The following is a 25,669-nucleotide window of genomic DNA, read 5'->3' as shown; positions in this document are numbered from 1 at the left end:
TTTACTCCCCAAGTGGCCTAATCAGCGCAAAAATAATTTTACTATTTGAGTAATAGCAGCAATCAAAGAATACAAGAAAAACAGTTATGATTCCAATGTATTAAGAGTGGAGCTCGTTACATGTCTCATTTACATACATACATCTCTCATTTGGTTCATTGATGGGCTGCGTGTATACATGGAAATAATAGCAGCCTGTCATGTGATGCTCAGGAGGCCAGGGACTAATGCTACCCTCATTAAGGAGCTATTCTTAAGTTGTCTCTTGAGCAGCTTTGAGCTTTACAGTCTACTCACTTCCATGATGCTTTTGGAGTGTGCACTCTTCCTTGAGTGACAGTTCTGGTTAGGAGCTCTGTCCTGCTGCAACACATTGTTTTTTTCTGAGCCTACACTGTTATCACTATGTTAAATATAGGGACCCCCATACAGCAGTATGAAAAATCATGCTGGGCAAAATCTAGCCCAGATTGGTCAATGAGACCATTGCACAGACTCAAACTAACATATATAAGCAAGAGAACAGGAGTCAAAAGGTGCCAAAAAGTGAATATAATTTTATTATTACAATCATACATGTGCAACCAGCAAAAAAGAAGATAAAAACACAGAAGGATGTGAGAAAACATAAACAGGACAGCCAAATGGATGGTATTTGGAGATGACCAATTACATGAATAAACCATACAGGGGAAATGTCAGAGCAAATATTACAGGGACAATACATATAACGTGCATGTGCATAAATACATATGAATAGCCCGCTCAGACACCCCCAATACATAAGTAAGAACTGGTCAAATCACTTAAATAGAAAATTATGTACAAAGTAAAGTGGCCAGTGCACTAAAGTGGCCAGTGCATAGTCCTGAATATGCAGAAAAAAGGCTCTCCCATACCCCACCAACGTACGTTTCTCCTCTTTGAGCCCGTGCTCAAGTTCGGCTTCCTCAGGGAGGGAGAAGGCAGCCTTTTGAGCAGAGGAAGCATGCAGCAGTGCGTTGACTGATGTTTCCTTCCTATGGACGTCGGTCTGAACAATCCGTTCAGAACCAACTGAGATTTTAATATCCAGGAAGTCAACGAAACTGCTGCTATGCTTATGCGTCAATTTGATGTTAAAAGTATTGTTGTTAAGTTCCCCCATAAACGTCTCAAGCTGCTCCATAGTGCCCTGCCAAAAAATCAAGATGTCATCGATATACCTTATACCAGCACTGCACATGGGCGCCAGCCCCCGCACCTCCGTCACCAAAAACCAACCTCTCCCAGTAACCTAGGAAGAGGTTGGTGTACGAAGGTGCGCAGGCCACGGCCATCGCAGTGCCGCGCCCATCGCAGTGCCGCGCCCCTGAAGGTAATACCAATCATTGAACACAAAAAAATTGTGGGTGAGGGCAAAGTGGAGCAACTCAAGAATAAAATCCCCCATCCTGCCGCAGCGACTGTCCATCCCCAGGAAAAAGTGAACCGCCGCCAGACCGTCCTCGTATCGGATGCATGTGTACAGACTCTCCACGTCGACTGTGACGATCAAAACATCATCCTCCACAAAGATACCGTCAATCCTGTTGAGGACGTCCGTCGTGTCCTTAACATATGAGGGGAGTGTCTCAACCAAAGGTTTAAGGTAGAAGTCAATCAATTTACAAATGGGTTCACACAACCCCTCAATGCTGGACACGATAGGACGGCCCCGGAGGACTGATGGAATCCTTGTGGATTTTAGGCAAGAAATATAAGGTCGGAATTTTAGGTGTCTTATTGGAGAGTCCGTCACACATCCTCTGATCTATAATGCCTTTCCCCACTGCCGCCTCCAGGATGCAGGCCAGCTCTTTGGAAAATGCAGTAAGGGGGTTATTGGAAAGCCTCGTGTAGGTCTCCCTATCCCTCAGTTGTCTCATTGCCTCTTTTTCATATTTTTCCGCTGCCCAGATCACGACGTTGCCCCCCTTGTCCGCCGCCTTAATGACAATATCTTTATAGGAGGGAAGTTCTTCTAATGCTATCCGTTGCTTATGCGTGAGGTTATCCCCAGTCCTCCTTGTTGGAATTTTTTTGAAGTCACTGGTGAGCAACCTCACGAATATTTCTAATGCTGGGCAGAGGGACAAGGGGCGGAACCTGTTCGATCTGGGCAGTAACGAATCAGGAAACACACCTGTATGTGTAGATGTCTGTTCGCGTAGAAGGTCCTCAAGAGCCCGAAGTGCCTCTCTCTCCAAAGGGCTGTCCGCCTCCGCACCCTTCCTGTGATGAAAACGCTTAAGGAGTATTTTTCTGGCGAAGAGATTAATATCTTTTACCGCTGTGAAGAGATGGAAACCATTAGTCGGTGAAAAAGATAATCCTTTTGAGAGGACCTCGATCTGGGCATCTGTAAGCACACGGTCAGAAAGATTAACAATTTGGAGGTGGTTGTCAACGTACTTATGGGTTTTTTTCCATGCAGAATGTTGTTTGCGGCGGCCTTTAACCCTGGTGCTGACACTCTCTTCTACATCAAGTGTGCCCCCAGATGCCTCAGACGAATATCCTTCACCAGAAGCGGCGGAGCGTGCGGAGGGGGACCGATCCCCAACGGGGGCCCTGGATCGTGAGCCATGACGTCCCCTGGAGAAGCCCGAGTGCCACCTGTAGGCACTGTGAGAAACGTAGTCCGCAGTGTCCCTGTTAAATTTCCGGAGTTTGTAATCTTTAGTCCTCTTTTCAATTTTGGAGAGTTCCTTCTCAATATCCTCATTAATTTTAGATAGTTGCTCAGGAGTGCATTTCTCCTTAAGGGATTTTTCCAGTGTCTCCAGATCAGTTTCCATGGTTGTCAGGGACGACTATTATGGTCTTTAAGTAGTGTTAAAAAGCCCTTGGAACAGGTCTGGGACAGATCTTCCCATCTATCCCAAAAATCGTCCTCATCAATGGGAAAAGACTGGAAGATCTGGATCGTCAGACCCCGGGGGACCATATTTTTTTCAATGTACCTAATCAAAGGTGCTCAGTTCCATGATAACCGTAATCTTTTTTTAAGAAGGTCCCTGTATCTGAAGACAAGGGTTTCCTGGGGGCAGACATCATCACCGGGAGGATTAGTATCGCTGCCTTCTCCCTCCCTGAGGAAGCCGAACTTGAGCACGGGCTCAAAGAGGAGAAACGTACGTTGGTGGGGTATGGGGGAGCCTTTTTTCTGCATATTCAGGACTATGCACTGGCCACTTTAGATGCACTGGCCACTTTACTTTGTACATACTTTTCTATTTAAGTGATTTGACCAGATCTTACTTATGTATTGGGGGTGTCTGAGCGGGCTATTCATATGTATTTATGCACATGCACTTTATATGTATTGTCCCTGTAATATTTGCTCTGACATTTCCCCTGTATGTTTTATTCATGTAATTGGTCATCTCCAAATACCATCCATTTGGCGGTCCTGTTTATGTTTTCTCACATCCCTCTGTGTTTTTATCTTCTTTTTTGCTGGTTGCACATCTATGATTGTAATAATAAAATTATATTCACTTTTTGGCACCTTTTGACTCCTGTCCTGTCCTTGCTTATAACTGTTATCACTATATTTACATATATAGATAACAACCACTTTGAACAAGCTCACGGCTCAGGAAAATGAGAATCATGATTATGAAATCTGCTTTGTAAACTGCTAAAGCAGGCTGGTGATGCAGAGGTTCGAGGAATGTTGAATCTACAATACTGATAAAAACACTTTGGTCAGGAGCTGAGAGGGAGGGAAATGTCTAACTGCTGTATAGAAGTCAATGGTCTGGAGAGAGATGACTAGGATCTTAGGAGTTAACTCCTAGAATATAACTACTGCACACACTCAGACAGATTCTGGTGGCTGAGCTCCTTGGACTCAAGCTGTATATTATATAAGATACCGGTAAGAGCTTTTGTAATAAGCTTGGAATACTCCTTGAAGAGACTAAAGGGTACTTTACATGCTGCGACATCGCTAGCGATCTCGTTAGCGATGTAAAGTTCTAGATCGCAAGTGCGATCTTTCGAGATCGCACATGCGTAAAATGACCTATGTGCGATCTCGAAAGATCGCACTTGCGATCTAGAATTTTACATCGCTAACGATATCGCTAGCGATGTCACAGCATGTATTCCTAGAAGTGGCGCGCTGGCCCTTTAAGAGAAAGGCAGCAGTGCGCGCATACCCTAAGAGCACTCTGAGAGGCCCTGTGCTGCGTGCACAGGCCCTAGGGGGTGGGTGGAGGAGTAACCCACGTGGAGGAGAGCAGGGACACCGGGCAGCGTTGAAGGAGTTGGTCGTGGCGGTGAGAGACAGCGGGTCCCTGCAGGAGGGGAGAGCAAGGAGTGCAGGGTCGCAGTGGTACAATCAAAGTGGTTCATACTGTTTGATAAATCTAACAATTTTAATGATTGTCTAGTCAAAGTTTCCACCACCTATTAGTTAGCTTCCTTTGTGCCAGAAATTTGTATCACAATTTTGGCTCACTTTGACGCACATTAGATCTTGGCCCTTTCCATGAAGCCACCTACCTTTTCCATGAAACCATGCCACTTTATCAGACAAAGCTCATGGACATATCCAAAACATATCAAATATTACAAAATCCGACAAAAGCTCCTAAAAGGTCTAGAGTCATCACAGGTTTGTTGTGCAAATTACACAGGTTCTCTATTGTATTTATCGTCATAAATATCTTTCATGGTTTCATTATTTTTATTCTTTGTCAATACAGATTTCACAAGAAACTGCTATAGGTGATAGAGCTCATCTGGAACAGAAAATTGAGGATTTACAGTCATCGATGCAAATAGTAAGAAATCACTTCTGGATCACTTCTATATCTACCTTACAGCTTTTACATTGTTATATAGAAAATTTAACCTATGTCTTGTTAACACAGCCTTTATATTATTTATTTTTCAATTACATAACAAACACTATATTCATATACAGTGTGTGTGTATATATATATATATATATATATATATATATATATATATATATATATACATACAGTACTGACCAAATGTTTGGACACACCTTCTCATCTCTGGAACAATTATTAAGAGGAGACTTTGTGCAGCAGGTCTTCATGGTAAAATAGCTGCTAGGAAATCACTGCTAAGGACAGGCAACCAGCAGAAGAGACTTGTTTGGGCTAAAGAACACAAGGAATGGACATTAGACCAGTGGAAATCTGTGCTTTGGTCAGATGAGTCCAAATTTGAGATCTTTGGATCCAACCACCGTGTCTTTGTAAAAAAGGTGATGGACTCTACATGCCTGGTTTCCACCGTGAAGCATGGAGGAGGAGGTGTTACGGTGTGTGGGTGCTTTGCTGGTGACACTGTTGGGGATTTATTCAAAATTGAAGGCATACTAAACCAGCATGGCTACCACAGCATCTTGCAGCAGCATGCTATTCCATCCGGTTTGCGTTTAGTTGGACCATCATTTATTTTTCAACAGGAAAATGACCCTAAACACACCTCCAGGCTGTGTAAGGGCTATTTGAATAAGAAGGAGAGTGATGGGATGCTACGCCAGATGACCTGGCCTTCACAGTCACCAGACCTGAACCCAATCGAGATGGTTTGGGGTGAGCTGGACCGCAGAGTGAAGGCAAAAGGGCCAACAAGTTCTAAGCATTTCTGGGAACTCCTTCAAGACTGTTGGAAGACCATTTCTGGTGACTACCTCTTGAAGCTCATCAAGAGAATGCCAAGAGTGTGCAAAGCAGTAATCAAAGCAAAAGGTGGCTACTTTGAAGAACCTAGAATATAAGAAATATTTTCAGTTGTTTCACACTTTTTTGTTAAGTATTTCATTCCACATGTTTTCATTCATAGTTTTGATGTCTTCAATGTGAATCTACAATTTTTAGAGTCATGAAAATAAAGAAAACTCTTTGAATGAGAATTTGTGTCCAAACTTTTTGTCTGTACTTTATGTATGTGTATATATATATATATATATATATATATATATATATATATATTATATATTATATATATAAACAAATTCACAATCACTCCCAATGTTTTATTAATCTGTTGTATATTTTTAATGTTTTACACAGATAGAAAATGATCGTATGGACCAGAAGTCTGAGTTGTCTCTAATGAAAGACACGGTATTAACTATGGAAAATGAATTAAAAATACTTAGCAGAAGAGCATCTGAGGCGGAAAATGAGTTGAGACAGCAGAAATCTGAATGTGACTCATTGAGGTATATCCTTCAAGAAAATGACTACTAATTGAATAATAAATAAAGCACCGTAGAGTATTGCTCAAACACAAAGTAGTGTGAATTGTTTCTACTACCTATAAATGGAGTTTACATGCCTTCTATGTGTGAACAGGGCCCTATAAATAAATAGCGGGCACATGTTGTGAATAGAATGGAGATTTCAGTTGTGGATCACAAATCTGCTTCCAATCTAGAGGTTTCTTCAAAACCTGTTTAAATGCAATAGAAAAAAAGCTGCATGTAAATCAGTATATGCATATTTAATGGTGAGATTCAATTATTTCCACAGTATGTAAAGGTCCCTATGCACATTAGATTGATTATTCAGCTGACAGCTATCTCTCCTGGCCTTTCCATATACAGGTACAATAGGCTCGGCCGAGGGCTCCTTGAAAAGTCAACCGGCTGGATTCTTCTCTTCTCCAACACCAGCTGACGAGAGAGAGTCGAGAATCCCCAATACGTATTAGACCATGGGCCAGTCCTATGAATATCAGCAAATTTGGATGACTTTAGTGTAATGTGTATAGGGGTCTTAAAGGGAATCTGTCACCAGGTTTTTTGCTCACCCATCTGAGAGCAGCATAATGTACAGACAAAGATCCTGATTCCAGTGATGTGTCACTTACTGAGCTGTTTGCTGTTATTTTAATAAAATGAATGTTTTCTCTGCTGCAGATCTAGCAGTTATACAGAGCTCATGAATATGCTGGACTACAACGGGGTTTACACGCTACAATATTGTTAATGAATTATCGTCGGGGTCACGTTGTTTGTGACGCCCATCCGGCGACCTTAAACGATCGCAAAAGCGGTCAAAATCGTTTGCCGTGAAGTGGTCGTCCTGAAACAAAAAATCGGTTTCTTTTTTTTAGCGATGTTGTTCCTCGTTCCTGCGGCATCACACATCGCTGTGTGTGACACCGCAGGAGCAACGAACATCTCCTTACCTGCCTCCACCGGCAATGTGGAAGGAAGGAGGTGAGCGGGATGTTACGTCCCGCTCATCTCCGCCTCTCCGCTTCTATTGGACGCCTGCCATGTGACATCGCTGTGACGCCGCACGAACCGCCCCCTTAGAAAGGAGGCGGTTCGCCGGCCAGCGCAACGTCGCAGAGCAGGTATGTGCGTGTGACGCTGCCATAGTGATAATGTTTACTACGACAGCGATCACACAATATCACACGTACGACGGGGCAGGTGCTATCGCGCTCGACATCGCTAGCCGATGCTAGCGATGTCGCAGCGTGTAAACCCTGCTTACCTGTAGAACACCAAGTAGTCCTCTAATGATAATCTACTGCTGATTAATCAGTGACTTTATCAAAACTACACTAAGCAGCCCAGCAAGTGACACATCGCTGGAATCAGGATCTCTACATTATGCTGCTCTCAGATTAGGGGGCAAAAATCTGGTGACAAATTCCCTCTAAACATAAGTGAGGAAGTCTTTTTTGCTGAGTGATTGATGATCTCAGTGTGGATAATGTTTACATTTATGGATCATTTATATTTTAGATTGCTGAATGATAAAACTGAGCACTCCTTAGATGATACTCAGCGCCGACTTTCACTGAAACTGAATGAACTCCAGTTGGCACAGGAAAAAATATTCAGGCTGGAAAATAAAATAGGTAGGTTATATAATCATTTATATCTCTGGTTAAAGATGCTAATAAATATTTTCCATTGTTATCATGAGGAAGAAATATTTTCTTATGGCTCACTCACACAAGCGTATAACATGGCCAATCACTTTCCGATGTTTTGTCGGTTAGCACTTGGCCCAATGTTATACTACGGGGCAGTACCAACCAGCATTTTTTCTCATACCGATTAGGCTTGAGAAAAAAAAAAATCGCTGCATGCTGTGATTGGCAGCGTATATTAGATGGTACATACTTATTCAAGTGTATGGACTGCACTCGAATGTCATCCAAATGCAGTCTGATATATGCAGACACTGGCAATGGAGAAGATGGAGAAGTTCTCCATCTTCTCCTCATATGATATGGATCACAGTCAACTGACATTCGGCTTAGGCTGGACTCACACGTGCGTATGGCATGCGATGCGAGAGCATCGGATGCGATATGCTAATGACGCCCGACTCAGGCTCTGCTGCAAGTGTGAGCCAAGTGTCATGCGATTGTGAAGCTGAGGGCGGGAGCTGTGGAGAAGAGGGAGGGGTTAATCCCCCCATCTCCTCCATTGTCAGCCTGTGCGTATATTGCACTGCACTGGGATAACATCTGAGTGCAGTCCAATGTTTCTCTCGGGCCCATTCATTTGAATGGGTGCGAGAGATATGGCTCTCCCAGAAAATCGCAGCATGCTGCCACTTTTCTCGCATCCAGAATTTGGATGCGAGAAAAGCTGACTAACTGCTCTCACTCATTGACTAGCATTGGTCAGAGTGCAATGCGAGATTTTCTCGCATTGCACTCATCCAATTTCAACGCTCGTTTGAGCGTACCCTTAAACTCGGATCAGAGTTTGAGCCAAGTGTCATAATCGGCCCGCTTCTCTTGCATGAGAGAGTCTACGGCCTTGTGAGTGAGCCCTTCCAAATGTGGTACAAATGCGTCTTGGTAATGTCAATCCACATTAAGGGTGTAGTCTTAAGTTTGATTTTTATCCAGTATCCGCGGAATAGGGGAAAACCATTCGCTGGTGATCCAAATGCTCGGACCCAAACTATCCCAAAAACTGCTTCTCTAAACACCCTCGTGTGAATGGAATGGAGGTTGATCATGCGCACTGCCCCTTCATTAATTCTTATTGGATTGCAAAAAACTAGCACTTGGCTATCTCCGGAGGTCCCATTAGGAAAGAGTGGATCGGCAATGTGCATGACTGACCACTGTTCTTCAGAGCCCCAGTTCTTGGGATCGGTGGGGTTCCTAGAAGTCAGACCTCAGTGATCAGGACATTATACCTTATCATATGGACAGAGAATAATTTTCAAACTTGAACATACCCCTTCAAGGCTCAATTTCATACATATTAGTGCACCAATAGAATGCATGAGGCCTTATGTACCTATCATTTCATATGGGGGCATACAGAATTTTTAGATTTAAAGCAGAGGCATAATGCCCAAATCCTGGTAGAATGTTGTTTTGGCTTGAAGTTTGGCAATTAGAACTATTAGTTGATTAATCTAATCTGTATGAATATTTTCTGCTCATGTGTACTACCGCTGGTGTAATGTGCCTAATTGTCTATCTCAATACTGCATTTCCCATTTCAAGATGAACAGTCAAACCAAAGCCTTTTCCAGAAGGAAGAAATTACAATTCTGCAAAAAACCATTGCAGAGATGGACAAAGAAAAGGCCAATTTAATATACAGTCTGGATCAGAAAAGCGAGAAGATTTCCTCTCTTGAGGGCAACCTTGCTCTGAAAGTAATTTTAATTTGCTTTTACTACTTTAAATGCCATGAATATACACAAGTCTGGATAAACAAGGTCACTTTGACCTACAGTAATCATGATTTTAAATATTGTTGTACTCCTTTGTACATTAATCATTCCTTCATGAATCATATTTAACGTTTTTATGGGGAGCGGGACTTTTATGTTGGTGTCCAATCCTTAGAACAGCAATTTAATATCAGATCAGTGGGGGTCCCACTCCCAGCTGACTTCATGATACCATAGCACTCCATCTGTCATTGCAACCCCTTCTATATGTATCATCCGCAGCACTGTAATTACTTTTTGTAGTGGTGGCGTCTTATTTTACAACTCAGCACTACTCACTTCTGTGGGGCTGAACACAGCACTGATTTGCCTGGTAAATATACTCACACTGTGAAGAAAGAGACATGGATCGCACATCCCAAAAAATACAATGATCTAAAGCCGCTAGGCAAAAAATTAAATAGAACATGAGGTTCTTTGTTACCATTCTGATCAGATTGTATTAAGCCCACTGCCACGTCACGGCGAACCTCTTGAGTGGGTCCCTATTCTAAACCTTGTAGTGTGGCACTGTGCACTAACCACTGCTGCAGCGACAAAGCGCCAGCAGGGCGGGCGACCTGGTGCCTCACAGCACCCATGCTGCAAGGCTCCAGGCTGCAGCGCCCCACCGACACGACACCACCACAATAGCGGCCACCACACAGTACCGGCACACAGTGAGAGGAGCTGCGCACTCACCTCCCACTGGCTCCCATATGTGAACTGGGAGCAAAAAAAGGTTTAGAATAGGGACCCACTCAAGAGGTTCGCCGTGACGTGGCAGTGGGCTTACTACAATCTGATCAGAATGGTAAGAAAGAACCTCATGTTCTATTTAATTTTTTGCCTAGCGGCTTTAGATCATTGTATTTTTGGGATGTGCGATCCTTGTCTTTTTCTTCATAGTGTGTTATACAACATTCTATCCCCCTCTGCTTTTTTCTTGGATCTGCACTCCTCCCACTTGGCACAGGTGATTTTAATCAGCAGGAGACTGCAAGAGGGGTCAGCTTTTTTTTGCTCCCAGTTCACATATGGGAGCCAGTGGGAGGTGAGTGCGCAGCTCCTCTCACGGTCTGCCGATACTGTGTGGTGGCCGCTGTTGTGGTGGTGTCGTGTCAGTGGGGCGGTGCAGCCTGGTGCCTTGGGGACTTCGCCTTGCAGCATGGGTGCTGTGAGGCACCAGGTCGTCTGCCCTGCTGTCGCTTTGTCGCTGCAGCAATGGTTAGTGCACAGTGCCGCACTAATAAGGTTTAGAATAGGGACCCACTCAAGAGGTTCGCCGTGACGTGGCAGTGGGCTTAATACAATCTGATCAGAATGGTAACAAAGAACCTCATGTTCTATTTAATTTTTTGCCTAGCGGCTTTAGATCATTGTATTTTTTGAGATGTGCGATCCATGTCTTTTTCTTCATAGTGTGTGGTAAATATACTCACACTTTATGATAAAGACAGTGCTGAAAGTTTGCTACTGAAAACGTATCCCAATCTAGGCTGTCAAGAGTGGTTTACACAAGACACTATGAGCCCGATTCAAGACCGGTGTTGTTCACGCTGGTTTTGTTGCGTCAATGTGGTGGAGTCAGATGCTCTTGATTCTTGAAGAGACATACTCATCTTCATGAATCCAGAGTGCCAGACAAGTGGAGTGCTACTCTGTGTGCACCTTGGCACAGATCCTACTACAGTCCCTGTTGGATTAAGCTGTGTGGTGTAGATAACGTCGTTGACGGTCATGAATTTGACAAGCGTCGGTTGCTACGCCCCTGTTCCTCCCCACTTTGTCGAAACTTGGCAAAGATGGCAGGAGAATGCCAAAAGTCGCAAAAGTTTAGTCCAGGCATAATTTGTGTCAAACTTTTTAAAGTTTTTTAAGCCAGAATGCCAGCAGATAAGCTTTGGTGAATCTGACCTTATAGCTGTATAGCCAGACAGTGTTTGCCTTCTCTTCATCTCAAATCCTTCAGAACCGTGCTCAGCAATTTATTGCTAAGCTTGGGTATCTTCCAGTAGCAGTACGGCAAAATATGTATGTTGTATTGCTTTCCTATTACCATTGGTCCTCTTGTAGTAATGCACTGTAAAGAAAAAGAAATAGATTTAGCTAAGATTTAATTCTACAATTAATTAAATGATTTAAAAAAAACCCACAAAACATCAGGTTAAAGGGAATCTGTCAGCACGATTTTGAAATATAAAGTAAAGGCATGGCTGTAATGGCGCTGTAATACTGATTAAATTGATACTTTTAGAGAAGAAATCTGCTTTGTTGTTCTTGATTTAATCAGCATGTGAATTATTTGGATTTCGGTGCACAAGAGCTTGACTGTACACTGGGTCTTCTCCTCCCTGTCCGTGAGTCCCCAGTCCCTCCACCTGCCTCCAGTCTGTGAATGACCTGCCTCATCAGTTTGAAACCTTAGCAGTGATCCATCAGCCGCAGACCGGTTGTAGGTGAAGGAGCTGGGGAATCACAGACAGGGAGTAGAAGACCCAGTGTATAGTCCAGGCTCCTGCACTGAAATTGAATTAGCAGGAAACTTCCAATGGTGATTAAAGAAGAATAACAAAGTAGATTTGTTCACCAATTATATCAATTTAATCAGTATTACAGCGTCATTCCAGCCATGTCTTTACTTACATTACAAAATCGTGCTGACAAGTACTCTTTAAGTGTTGGTTCTCATAGCTAATAATTGAAGTGCTGTCAACTTGGCTCTTTTCCACCAAATAGTTCTTTTTATAAATGCCACAGATATCTCTGAATCATCCAAAAGTTGTCTATGTACATTAGGGCTCAATCAGACATAATTTTTTCTCATACAAGTGCTATACATATTTTGCCCGGGTATCACCTATTATAGTCTTTGGGGTAGCTCACTTGTCCGTATTTTTTTCAGACGGAATGGTCCGCACAAAAGCACAGAGACACACTTGTCCGACATTGGTCCGTGTCTCAGATCAAACTCGCCAATACAAGTCTATGGTTCTGTGAAAAAAAAAAATCAGACAGCACTCGGATGCCATCCATATGCTCATGTTTTTCAAAAACTGTTTCATAGGAGAAGTTTCACAAACCTTTTCCTATCCTAGAAAAACTCTGACCAAACTCTGATGGTAAAAACTGAAAAAAATCTGATGACACTGATCAAATCACTTCTGCAACTTGAACTGAAATTTGTTTATGAGCACAATCACTGACGTCTGAATGAGCACTTAGAGGGATTAAAGGGTTATCCATACTTTTTAAATTGATTCATTATCTTGGTATAAGCCATCAATATTAGATCAATAGGTATCGTTCTTACTACCAACTTTTTGAAGAGGCAGTGGCGTTAATGCAGCACCACAGCCTCTTCAGACAGTTGATTGGAGGGGATGCTGAAAGTCTAAACGTTAATGGCTTTTCCTAGGGCTACATTCACACAGCAGTATTTTGGTCAGCTTTTTTACCTTGGTATTTGTAAGCCAAAACCAGGAGTGGAACAATCAGTGGAAAAGTATAATAGAAATATATCACCACTTATGTATTTTTCATCTGCTCCTGTTTTTGGCTTACAAATACTGATCTATAATACTTATCAACATACTGCCATGTGAGTGTATTCTAAGGGGTACTTTGCACGCTGCGACATCGCTAGCCGATTGTAGCGATGCCGAGCGCGATAGTCCCCGCCCCCGTCGCAGATGCGATATCTTGTGATAGCTGCCGTAGCAAACATTATCGCTACGGCAGCTTCATACGCACTCACCTGCCCTGCGACGTCGCTCTGGCCGGCGGGTCGTGCGGCGTCACAGCGACGTCACATGGCAGGCGGCCAATAGAAGCGGAGGGGCAGAGATGAGCGGGACGTAAACAATCCCGCCCACCTCCTTCCTTCCGCATTGCAGGCGGGACGCAGGTAAGGATATGTTCCTCGCTCCTGCGGCTTCATACACAGCGATGTGTGCTGCCGCAGGAACGAGGAACAACATCGTACCTGTCGCTGCAGCGAAATTATGGAAATGACCAACACTACACAGATCACCAATTTACGTCGCTTTTGCGATCGTTTATCGGTGCTTCTAGGCTTTACATGTTGCGACGTCGTTACTGGTGCCGGATGTGCGTCACTTTCAATTTGACCCCGCCGATATCGCAGTAGCGATGTCGCAGCGTGCAAAGTACCCCTTAGAATGAGCCATTAAGGTTAAACTCCTGGATAACCCCTTTAAATGAAACCATTATAAATAACTGCTTGTTGGATGCATAGAGGAGCAAGCACTGGAAATAAACCAAGTGTTTAGACCACAGATACAGTATATTACATGGTATCTACTACAGGAGAAAATTCTTGAGTACTATCAATGTGCTCATGTATAGGAAAGTTTACTAAATATTTCATTTGTTTGCTCCTAAGGAAAATTCAATACAACGCATGCTCCGGGAGATGGAAGAATCTGCGCGGTAATGTTATATTTTTAATTACATATTAAGCACAATGTCAGTGCCAGATTTACTTCTCATCTGCCACAAATCACAAGACACCTTATGCTTTAGGGCGGCCCTCATCATTAGTTGTCACATTAAAACTTTGTACAACTAAACGTAGTATTAATCTGAAATAGGTTTACACAACCATGATTGTAGTGCGCAACTTTCAGAGAGAAAACAAAAAATATTGCAGCACCAAATGCCATTGCAGTAATTCAACCAAAATCAACCCACCCCAAAGGGCAGCAGTCACTGTGCATTGTCACAGGCCACTGGGTGTGTCAAAAACTCCAGCACTGTACACTACACACATATTTAGCTTCCGGTTGCCTAAGAAGTACAGCATTACTCAAAGGAAGTATGTCAGCAGGATTTCACCTCTGAACTATTTATATGTGCATGTAGCTCATTTAAAGACAAGTCCAGCAATACCATTCCATGTCAAGTCTGTTCCTCCATTACTGAGAAATCAGCATATGAAATAATATGCAAATGAGGCTGTAGAGCTGAAGCCTCTGCCACTCCAGCTCTATTCCCTGCCCAGTGCCACCTCCTCCTGCTAGACTGACTGGGCTGGGAATATGCTAAAATGATGAAGGCTTCAGATCTACAGCCTCAAGTTTTATATAAATTCAAATACGGATTTCTTAGTTACGGAAGAACAAACTAGCCATGGAAAGGTATTGCTGGACTTGTCTTTGAAAGAGCTACTTGTGTGAAATCCTGCTGACAGATCCCCTTTAATATTATATTAGATATAAAAATATTGGACATAATAAGATTCTTAGAAGGATACTGTCATCTGTGGATGATTGCTAGGTATTGCCTTCCTGTGAAATTGGCCCGAGTGTGTATAAGTGTTTGAGACTGGAGATTTAGATTGCAACCCCAAATCGGACATCCACTGATGTGAGTGATGATGTATAGTGCTTTGAAAAATGTTTGTTATATATAAGCTGCAGAAAGTAAATAACTGATTATAGGCCATAATATTACACCTACATTTGAAGTGTATTTGGCTGCCTACCATCAAAAGAGTCTGTTCTTCGATATATAATCCATGCAAGGCTCTACAGTAGAATTAAGACCTAAACTATGTTGTACTTCTGGACCACCCATATACTTAAAATTTCTGAGCGGTCCACATATTACACTACAGTGATATTCTAAAATGAGATCATGCAGCCACAGCTGCATGAGTCGGGAGCAATCTGTCAGAAAAAGCCAGACTAAATGGAGAGGACAGAGGTGGTTTATTACTATCTCTGCCTTCCTGATCGATGTATACATAGAGATGAGCAAGCAATCTGTATACAGTATAGGAAGTGTTCCAGTGCTTCTCCCTCCACACCAATCAAGCATGTGATTGTCAGGTGACAGGAGGGAGCAGGAGCTGTTGGATCCTAACAGAACAAAAGCAGCGTTGCAGAGGAGGCACGAGGCTGAATTTATCCTCTAAGGCAGACCTGGGCAAGGGGCGGCCCGCGGGCCACATCCGGCCCGCCTGCTCTCTGTGACCGGCCCGCCCGTCTTCAGCCGGTGCAGTGGAGCCGGGCTGCAGCGTGCCGAGCAAGGAGAGATCCTGTGCAGGTCCGCACAGTCAGTGCAGGCAGCGGAACGCAGGAGTCTTTCCTCTGTTCCCTGCCGGCACTAATTGTCAGTGACACACGCGCGCGCTCTGACGTTGTCAGTACTGCGCTGCGTGTGTCATTTCAAAAGTTCCCGCCCGCCCTGCAGGAGAAGGAGCACAGCAGACGGAATAATTCATCCTGCACTGTAGGACCTGCTATGATGTCACGCCCATGTGACTGTGTGGGAGGAGACACAGGATGCCGGGCAGAAAGCAAGATACTGAATCCTGAAGGAGATGTGGACACATGATGACTGGTAATAAGAAAAGAGGGGACATGAGGGGGAGGGGGGCTGCAGGGTGAGTGCATATGAGGGAAGATGGAGCTGCAGGGTGAGTGGCATATGTGGGAACATGGAGCTGCAGGGTGAGTGCATATGAGGGAAGATGGAGCTGCAGGGTGAGTGGCATATGTGGGAAGATGGAGTTGCAGGGTGAGTGGCATATGTGGGAAGATGGAGTTGCAGGGTGAGTGGCATATGTGGGAACATGGAGCTGCAGGGTGAGTGCATATGTGGGAACATGGAGCTGCAGGGTGAGTGCATATGAGGGAAGATGGAGCTGCAGGGTGAGTGGCATATGAGGGAAGATGGAGTTGCAGGGTGAGTGGCATATGTGGGAAGATGGAGTTGCAGGGTGAGTGGCATATGTGGGAACATGGAGCTGCAGGGTGAGTGCATATGTGGGAACATGGAGCTGCAGGGTGAGTGGCATATGTGGGAAGATGGAGTTGCAGGGTGAGTGGCATATGTGGGAACATGGAGCTGCAGGGTGAGTGGCATATGTGGGAACATGGAGCTGCAGGGTGAGTGGCATATGTGGGAAGATGGAGCTGCAGGGTGAGTGCATATGTGGGAAGATGGAGTTGCAGGGTGAGTGGCATATGTGGGAAGATAGAGTTGCAGGGTGATTGGCATATGTGGGAACATGGAGCTGCAGGGTGAGTGCATATGTGGGAACATGGAGCTGCAGGGTGAGTGCATATGAGGGAAGATGGAGCTGCAGGGTGAGTGGCATATGTGGGAACATGGAGCTGCAGGGTGAGTGCATATGAGGGAAGATGGAGCTGCAGGGTGAGTGGCATATGTGGGAAGATGGAGTTGCAGGGTGAGTGGCATATGTGGGAAGATGGAGTTGCAGGGTGAGTGGCATATGTGGGAACATGGAGCTGCAGGGTGAGTGCATATGTGGGAACATGGAGCTGCAGGGTGAGTGCATATGAGGGAAGATGGAGCTGCAGGGTGAGTGGCATATGAGGGAAGATGGAGTTGCAGGGTGAGTGGCATATGTGGGAAGATGGAGTTGCAGGGTGAGTGGCATATGTGGGAACATGGAGCTGCAGGGTGAGTGCATATGTGGGAACATGGAGCTGCAGGGTGAGTGGCATATGTGGGAAGATGGAGTTGCAGGGTGAGTGGCATATGTGGGAACATGGAGCTGCAGGGTGAGTGGCATATGTGGGAACATGGAGCTGCAGGGTGAGTGGCATATGTGGGAAGATGGAGCTGCAGGGTGAGTGCATATGTGGGAAGATGGAGTTGCAGGGTGAGTGGCATATGTGGGAAGATAGAGTTGCAGGGTGATTGGCATATGTGGGAACATGGAGCTGCAGGGTGAGTGCATATGTGGGAACATGGAGCTGCAGGGTGAGTGGCATATGTGGGAACATGGAGCTGCAGGGTGAGTGGCATATGTGGGAACATGGAGCTGCAGGGTGAGTGCATATGTGGGAACATGGAGCTGCAGGGTGAGTGGCATATGAGGGAACATGGAGCTGCAGGGTGAGTGGCATATGAGGGAACATAGAGCTGCAGGGTGAGTGCATATGTGGGAAGATGGAGCTGCAGGGTGAGTGCATATGTGGGAACATGGAGTTGCAGGGTGAGTGCATATGTGGGAACATGGAGTTGCAGGGTGAGTGCATATGTGGGAAGATGGAGCTGCAGGGTGAGTGCATATGGGGGGAAGATGGAGCTGCAGGGTGAGTGGCATATGTGGGAACATGGAGCTGCAGGGTGAGTGCATATGTGGGAAGATGGAGCTGCAGGGTGAGTGCATATGTGGGAAGATGGAGCTGCAGGGTGAGTGCATATGTGGGAAGATGGAATTGCAGGGTGAGTGCATATGTGGGAAGATGGAATTGCAGGGTGAGTGCATATGTGGGAACATGGAGCTGCAGGGTGAGTGGCATATGTGGGAACATGGAGCTGCAGGGTGAGTGCATATGTGGGAACATGGAGCTGCAGGGTGAGTGCATATGTGGGAACATGGAGCTGCAGGGTGAGTGCATATGTGGGAACATGGAGCTGCAGGGTGAGTGCATATGTGGGAAGATGGAATTGCAGGGTGAGTGCATATGTGGGAAGATGGAGCTGCAGGGTGAGTGCATATGTGGGAACATGGAGCTGCAGGGTGAGTGGCATATGTGGGAACATGGAGCTGCAGGGTGAGTGGCATATGTGGGAACATGGAGCTGCAGGGTGAGTGCATATGGGGGAAGATGGAGCTGCAGGGTGAGTGGCATATGTGGGAAGATGGAGCTGCAGGGTGAGTGCATATGTGGGAACATGGAGCTGCAGGGTGAGTGGCATATGTGGGAACATGGAGCTGCAGGGTGAGTGGCATATGTGGGAACATGGAGCTGCAGGGTGAGTGGCATATGTGGGAACATGGAGCTGCAGGGTGAGTGCATATGTGGGGAGATGGAGCTGCAGGGTGAGTGCATATGTGGGAACATGGAGCTGCAGGGTGAGTGGCATATGTGGGAACATGGAGCTGCAGGGTGAGTGCATATGTGGGAACATGGAGCTGCAGGGTGAGTGCATATGTGGGAACATGGAGCTGCAGGGTGAGTGCATATGTGGGAACATGGAGCTGCAGGGTGAGTGCATATGTGGGAACATGGAGCTGCAGGGTGAGTGCATATGTGGGAACATGGAGCTGCAGGGTGAGTGCATATGAGGGAAGATGGAGCTGCAGGGTGAGTGCATATGTGGGAACATGGAGCTGCAGGGTGAGTGGCATATGTGGGAACATGGAGCTGCAGGGTGAGTGCATATGTGGGAACATGGAGCTGCAGGGTGAGTGCATATGTGGGAACATGGAGCTGCAGGGTGAGTGCATATGTGGGAACATGGAGCTGCAGGGTGAGTGGCATATGAGGGGAGATGGAGCTGCAGGGTGAGTGGCATATGTGGGAACATGGAGCTGCAGGGTGAGTGCATATGTGGGAACATGGAGCTGCAGGGTGAGTGCATATGTGGGAACATGGAGCTGCAGGGTGAGTGCATATGTGGGAACATGGAGCTGCAGGGTGAGTGCATATGTGGGAACATGGAGCTGCAGGGTGAGTGCATATGTGGGAACATGGAGCTGCAGGGTGAGTGGCATATGTGGGAACATGGAGCTGCAGGGTGAGTGGCATATGTGGGAACATGGAGCTGCAGGGTGAGTGCATATGTGGGAAGATGGAGTTGCAGGGTGAGTGCATATGTGGGAACATGGAGCTGCAGGGTGAGTGCATATGTGGGAACATGGAGCTGCAGGGTGAGTGGCATATGTGGGAACATGGAGCTGCAGGGTGAGTGGCATATGTGGGAACATGGAGCTGCAGGGTGAGTGTCACAAACCACCGGGGGGTCACTCAGAAATCCCCCGCGCTGGCTACCAGTACGTCACAATCGGGGGGTAACAAGTGGGGGTCACCCCTACTTTATACCTCCCGACCGACAGACAGAGCACGTGACGCGCTCTCTAGCGCCCCTCTTATAGTCAGGCCAATTATGGAATTGCCCGACAATAAGCAAGGAGGCCGCTATACTACTTATGCCGATTATTGAAGGGTCCCCGGTGAGAGTAGGGTATATATTCCCCCGACCTCCGCGGGCGGAATATATAATATCTTCCCGGATCTCACTGGCCTCCCCACAATAATCCTTGGCACAACTCGCTGCCACCAACCGCTTCACGGTAACTATTAGCCGAACACACAGACGTGGGATTCAAGATCGAGATAACAGAACAGCCCAAGATTAATTATATAATTTAATCGCCTAAGGCACACTAGAAACTACAATATATACAATAGGGAATCTACAGAATATACATATGTCAGAGTACAGTTACAGATAAAGCATGGGTTACAAACAGGTATACAATTACATCAGTTACCTTGTGCGTCTGGCCACAGGGGGGCGCTGTAGACCAGGTTTCCAGGAACTCTCTCACAGGTCTGTCCCAACCAGGCCCCCGAGCAGAAGAACCCTGGAAAATGGCCGAAGTAGGGTTATCAACCTGGGCAGATCCAGGTCCCCTCCTACCTTAGTGACCTCACAGGGAAGCACTGCCACTCCCCCTGCATGGATCAGAATTATCCAGCAAAGGGGATTTTGGCTATAACTTTGCCTGGGAGCGTCGTAGGCAGACGCCAATGCTCTCATTGTGACAGTTATGAATTTAGCTACAGAACGAGGGGACTCATGACCTGTCTGCCAGTTCCCCATTGGCTGATATCACGCCTGGGGCATTTCCCAATGTCCTGTTCCCATAAAAAGGGGGTGCCGGCATCGTCCACATGCGGAGACACCATTTTTATGGTTGCCATATTTATCGGAAATATGGCTTGCGAGATATGAACCATTTTTTACTGGAGTCGTTCTGTCTGGCTATTTCCATAGCCTTGCTAACTAGCTAGCAGCTCCTACTACAGGGTGACGGCAGGGAGTCATCCTGTGTCCATTGTCCTAAAGCCACCTAATTTCCATATCACAGGACATGGCCATGGATTTGTTGCTAAACCAGTTGTGTGAAGGGAAGGGGGTAGTGACACCAGGAGAGGGCTTCCTGACATGACTTGAATGTCATGATTTATCGTCATATCTCCGGATTTACCTCACACCTCCCCCCTTTTGAGGGCGCTAGGGGGCAGCACACTCCGGTGTTCCCCCGTGCGCCCGTCCGCGACCTCTCCTTGTCGGGACAGCCCGTCTGCGTTACCGTGGTCACGGCCCCTTTTGTGGCGAATGGTGAAGTTGTATTGCTGGAGCGCAAGGCTCCATCGCAACAATCGCCCATTCGTCCCAGAGACGGTGTGCAACCAGCTGAGGGGATTGTGGTCCGTCTCCACGATGAAGTGGCGCCCGTATAGATAGGGTTGCAGACGCTGCAGGGCCCACACTATGGCCAGGCACTCCTTCTCCATCGTGGAATAGGCAACTTCCCTTGGTAACAGCTTCCTGCTCAGGTACAAGACTGGGTGCTCTTGGCTCGCAGAGTCCACCTGGCTGAGCACCGCACCGAGGCCGAAGTCACTGGCGTCGGTCTGTACTACAAACGGCCGCGTGAAGTCGGCTGCCTGTAGCACGGGCGGGCTGGACAGGGCGTCCTTTAGGGCCCGGAAGGCTGTCTCGCAGTCCATTGTCCAATCGACTGCAGAGGGCAGCTTCTTCTTGGTGAGGTCCGTCAAGGGCTTTGCCAGGCTACTATAGCATGGAACAAACCTCCTATAGTACCCAGCGGTCCCCAAGAAGGACATCACCTGCTTCTTGGTCCTGGGGGTGGGCCAGGATGCGATGGCCCCCACTTTCTCAGGCTCGGGCTTCAGCGTTCCCCCACCTACCCGGTGACCGAGGTACTGGACCTCGCTCATGGCCAGCTGACACTTTCCCGGCTTGATGGTCAAACCTGCCCGGTGGATCCGCCTGAGCACCTGTGCTAGATGCTCTAGGTGGTCCTCCCAGGTGGGACTGAAGACGGCAATGTCATCTAGGTACGCGGCCGCGTACCCTTCAAGTCCCTTGAGCAGGGTGTTGACCATCCGCTGGAAAGTGGCAGGGGCATTCCTCATCCCGAATGGCATCACCGTGGACTCGTACAGTCCAAATGGGGTAATAAAGGCAGAGCGTTCCCTGGCCTTGGGAGTCAGGGGGATCTGCCAATATCCCCGGCTCAGATCCATGATGGTCAGGTACTGAGCCCCGGCCAACTGATCGAGCAGGTCATCGATGCGTGGCATTGGGTACGCATCGGCGACCGTGACAGCATTGAGCCCCCTGTAGTCCACGCAGAACCGAGTGGTTCGGTCCTTCTTAGGGACGAGGACTACAGGCGAGGCCCAAGCGCTGTTGGATGCCTGGATCACCCCCAGCTCCAGCATCTCGTCAATCTCCTGGCGCATGTGTTGCTGCACCTCCAGGGAGACCCGATATGCTGAACGCCGGATCGGGGGATGATCCCCAGTGTCCACGTGATGGACAGCCAAGTCAGTCCTTCCGGGCTGGTTGGTAAACAACCCCCGGAAGGGGTGTAGGGTGGCCCACAGCTGGGACCGTTGGTCCTCCAAGAGCTGGTGGCCAACCTCCACATCCTCAATGGATCCGCCTGCCCTAACCTGGGCTAGCATATCCAAGAGGGTTTCCGCTTCTCCCTCCTCGGGCAGGTTGCACACAGGGAGTGCACATGCCTCCCGCTCATGATGTGCCTTCATCATGTTCACATGGAAGGGCTTCCGCCTTCCACGGGCAGGGTCCAGGGTGACCAGGTACGTCACAGGGTTGAGCTGCTGGTACACGAGGTATGGGCCTTCCCAGGCTGCCTGAAGCTTGTCCTGTGGTACGGGGACCAGTACCCACACCTCTTGACCCACTTGGTAGGTCCTCTCACAAGCGTTCTGGTCGTACCAACGCTTCTGATCGGCCTGGGCTTGAGCCATATTGTCGTGTACCAGTTGCGTCAAGGCCTGCATTTTGTCCCGGAAGCGCATGACATACTCGATAACCGACACTCCAGGGGTGGCCAAATCCCCTTCCCAAGCCTCTTTCACCAGAGCCAGGGGGCCCCGCACACGTCGCCCGTACAGGAGCTCAAACGGTGAGAATCCTGTTGAGGCCTGTGGAACCTCCCGGTAAGCAAATAACAGGTGTGGGAGATACCGCTCCCAGTCACGCCCATGGGAGTCGACCAACATCTTAAGCATCTGCTTTAAGGTGCCATTGAACCGCTCGCACAGGCCATTAGTCTGTGGATGGTACGGGCTGGCCACCAGATGTCGCACCTGGACTTGCTTACAGAGGGCCTCCATCAGCTGGGACATGAATTGGGTCCCCCGGTCGGTGAGCATTTCCTGGGGAAAACCCACTCGGGAGAAAATCTCCAGCAATGCGGTGGCCACCTTGTCAGCCCGAATGGACGACAAGGCCACTGCTTCTGGGTACCGGGTGGCATAGTCCACTACCGTCAGTAGGAAGCGTTTCCCGGAGCTGCTGGGGATGGCCAGCGGGCCGACCAGATCCACAGCCACCCTCCTGAAAGGCTCATCGATGATTGGCAGAGATACCAGTGGGGCTTTGGGGCGTGGCCCCGCCTTCCCCACTCTCTGACAGGTTTCACACGAACGGCAGTAGGCAGCCACATCGGCCCCCATTTTTGGCCAGTAGAAATGCTGGTTTAACCTGGCCTTGGTCTTAGCGATCCCTAGGTGTCCGGCCATCGGAATCTCATGTGCGATCCGCAACAACTCCGTCCGGAACGGATAGGGTACCACCAACTGTCGGTCCCTGGGCCACGCCTCCGGTGAACCCTGCTGGACCGTGGCCCGGTACAGCCGTCCTTGGTCCCAGACCACTCGCTCCGGGTCCGAGTCCGAGGGAGGCTGTGCCGCCTGCTCCTTAAGAGCTTTCAGGCTGTCGTCAGCTTCTAACGCTGCCTGAAACCCCTGACTAGATGTGGCCAGAATCGACGAGACTGTCACATCTTCAGTCAGTACCCCGGGACCTGTGTCCTGGCCTCCACCTGACTCGGCTGCCACTTGGTCAGAAGGGGAAGAGCGATCGGACCTCCGGGAGGCCCCTTGGCTTCCAGCACTCCCACTGCGGGTGACAGCGGCCACAGCCGCTGCGACCGTGGGTCGTGCCTGCTCCTCCTCCGTTCCTGACCAAGTCGCCGGTTCAGGCAGACCTACCTGGCTTCCTGACACCCCGGTTGTGGGGGAACCATGCACCGAGATCTTACCTGGGAGCACTTCCGCTCCTGGACCGGCCCCAATCTCACCTGCCTGTTCCCCTCCTGCAGCAACAGAACCCCGCTGTGAAATCTCTGGGGACCCCACATTTGCTGTGGTAGCCCCCACCCCACACACTGGTCCTCCCCCTGCAGCACCCTGCTCTCTGCTTATCCCTGCAGAGGGCAACAGATCCCAGCTCACAGGCTGGTTACTTGTAGAGGCATTGTCACACCTTTCTCTGACCCCCTCCCCTGTCACAGCTGCAGCTGAGTGTGTGTCTATGGTGTCTATGCAAGCAGAAATATCAGAGTTCACTCCCTCCTCCCTTACATCATTCATAGATAACACATTAACATTGTTAGGAGTCATGTTAGTACGGGCTGAAGGTTCAGCCCTTGGGGGGGGCCCAAACTGGGAGGTTATTTGCCCCAAATCTGTCCCAAGTAGCACGTTTGCAGGGATCCGATCAGTTACCCCCACCTCCCTCACCCCTCGCCCTGCGCCCCAGTCCACATAAATGTCAGCAACAGGCAGCGCCGGGTCAATGCCTCCAATCCCGGAGACAGCGAGGGTTTTTCCAGGGATCAAGTCTTGGGGGGACACCATCTCAGGCCGCACCAGAGTCACCTCCGAGGCGCTGTCTCGCAGTCCTATGGTCACAGACTGGCCGACGGTGACAGGTTGGAAGCTGTCCAGGGACCTACCACCACCCCCACCCACACAATACACCTTGGGCGGCCCTTGGGACGGGGACGGAGCCGGGGCCTTGGGACGCTGAGGGCACATGGCCTTGAAGTGTCCAGGTAGGTTGCACTGGTGGCACCGTCTTGGTTCTGCCACGGGCCTGGAGAGGGGAGTTGAGGGGGACACCCCCTGCAGTCTAGGGGCAGGTGGGGCAGTCGCAGAGTTCATCTTACCCCCTCTCCAGGTGCTGCTGGTGGCTGCTCTCCTGGCTTCAGGAGCCCGATTGTTGGTGTAGTCATCTGCCAGGGCAGCTGTAGCCGTGGATCCCTTTGGCTTCTGGTCTCGGATGAACTGGCGGAGATCCTCAGGGTAGTTCCACAAGAGTTGCTCCGTGATGAACAAGTCCAGGATCTCCGGTCCGGTGGAAATCTGCAGGCCTTGGGTCCAGTGGTCGGCAGCTCGGGCAAGTGCCCGCCGGTGGTCAGCCCAGGAGTCCTTTGGTCCCTTCTGCAGCGTCCGGAACTTCTTGCGGTAGGACTCCGGGGTGAGGTTGTACTGTTGGATCAGGGCCCGCTTGATGGTGTCGTAGCCCTGATCCGCCTCAGCAGGCAAGTCCCCAAGGATATCCAGGGCCTTACCCCTTAAACGGGGGGTCAGGTATTTGGCCCACTGGTCCTTGTTCAGATGATGCTGCAAGCAAGTCCGTTCAAAAGCAGTCAAGAAAGAGTCCAAGTCTCCATCCTTCTCCAGCACTGGGAAGTCCTCAACACGGACCTTTGGAAGTTTGGTGTCTGGAAGGTCACGGGTGGCTGATGAGGGCCGGAGCTGAGCTAGCTGCAGCTGGTAGTTACGCTCTGCCTGGCGCTCTTCACGCGCTGCTTGCCGCTCACGCTCGGCCATGAGTTCCTTGTAGCCCTCCCGGTCTCCAGCCTGGCGTAGGGCCATAGCCATTTGAAGAAGGCTATCCGAGCCTCCCAGGCTCGGTGGAATGGCACGTGGTGATCTGCGGCCCGCTGCGGAGCCTGGTGATTCACTGTCCATTGCAGAGCGGAGGGCTGGCATCTGGCTCGTTGAGGACCCTTGGGCGAGCTGCTCCTCATCTTGTCCAGCAGTGCCCGGTTGTGCAATGTCCTCTGCAGAGCTGTTTTCTGGCGT

The 25,669-nt window shown here is 48.4% G+C and overlaps 1 protein-coding gene across 3 annotated transcripts in view; it reads left to right on the top strand.

Annotated features, from left to right (window-relative positions):
* The window catches only part of TSGA10 (testis specific 10), a 115,499-nt gene that overhangs the window by 43,979 nt on the left and 45,851 nt on the right, over nucleotides 1-25,669 (top strand). For all 3 annotated transcript variants that reach the window (XM_075336401.1, XM_075336400.1, XM_075336399.1), the window contains exons 8-12: nucleotides 4,737-4,814; nucleotides 6,084-6,235; nucleotides 7,775-7,890; nucleotides 9,511-9,665; nucleotides 14,128-14,174. In XM_075336401.1, coding sequence (XP_075192516.1) covers nucleotides 4,737-4,814; nucleotides 6,084-6,235; nucleotides 7,775-7,890; nucleotides 9,511-9,665; nucleotides 14,128-14,174 — 548 coding nt within the window. The remainder of the gene's footprint in view (nucleotides 1-4,736; nucleotides 4,815-6,083; nucleotides 6,236-7,774; nucleotides 7,891-9,510; nucleotides 9,666-14,127; nucleotides 14,175-25,669) is intronic.

The sequence above is a fragment of the Anomaloglossus baeobatrachus genome, chromosome 2 (assembly GCF_048569485.1).
Source record: "Anomaloglossus baeobatrachus isolate aAnoBae1 chromosome 2, aAnoBae1.hap1, whole genome shotgun sequence".
NCBI lineage: Eukaryota > Metazoa > Chordata > Amphibia > Anura > Aromobatidae > Anomaloglossus > Anomaloglossus baeobatrachus.
This window is presented reverse-complemented; position numbering and strand designations above follow the sequence as displayed.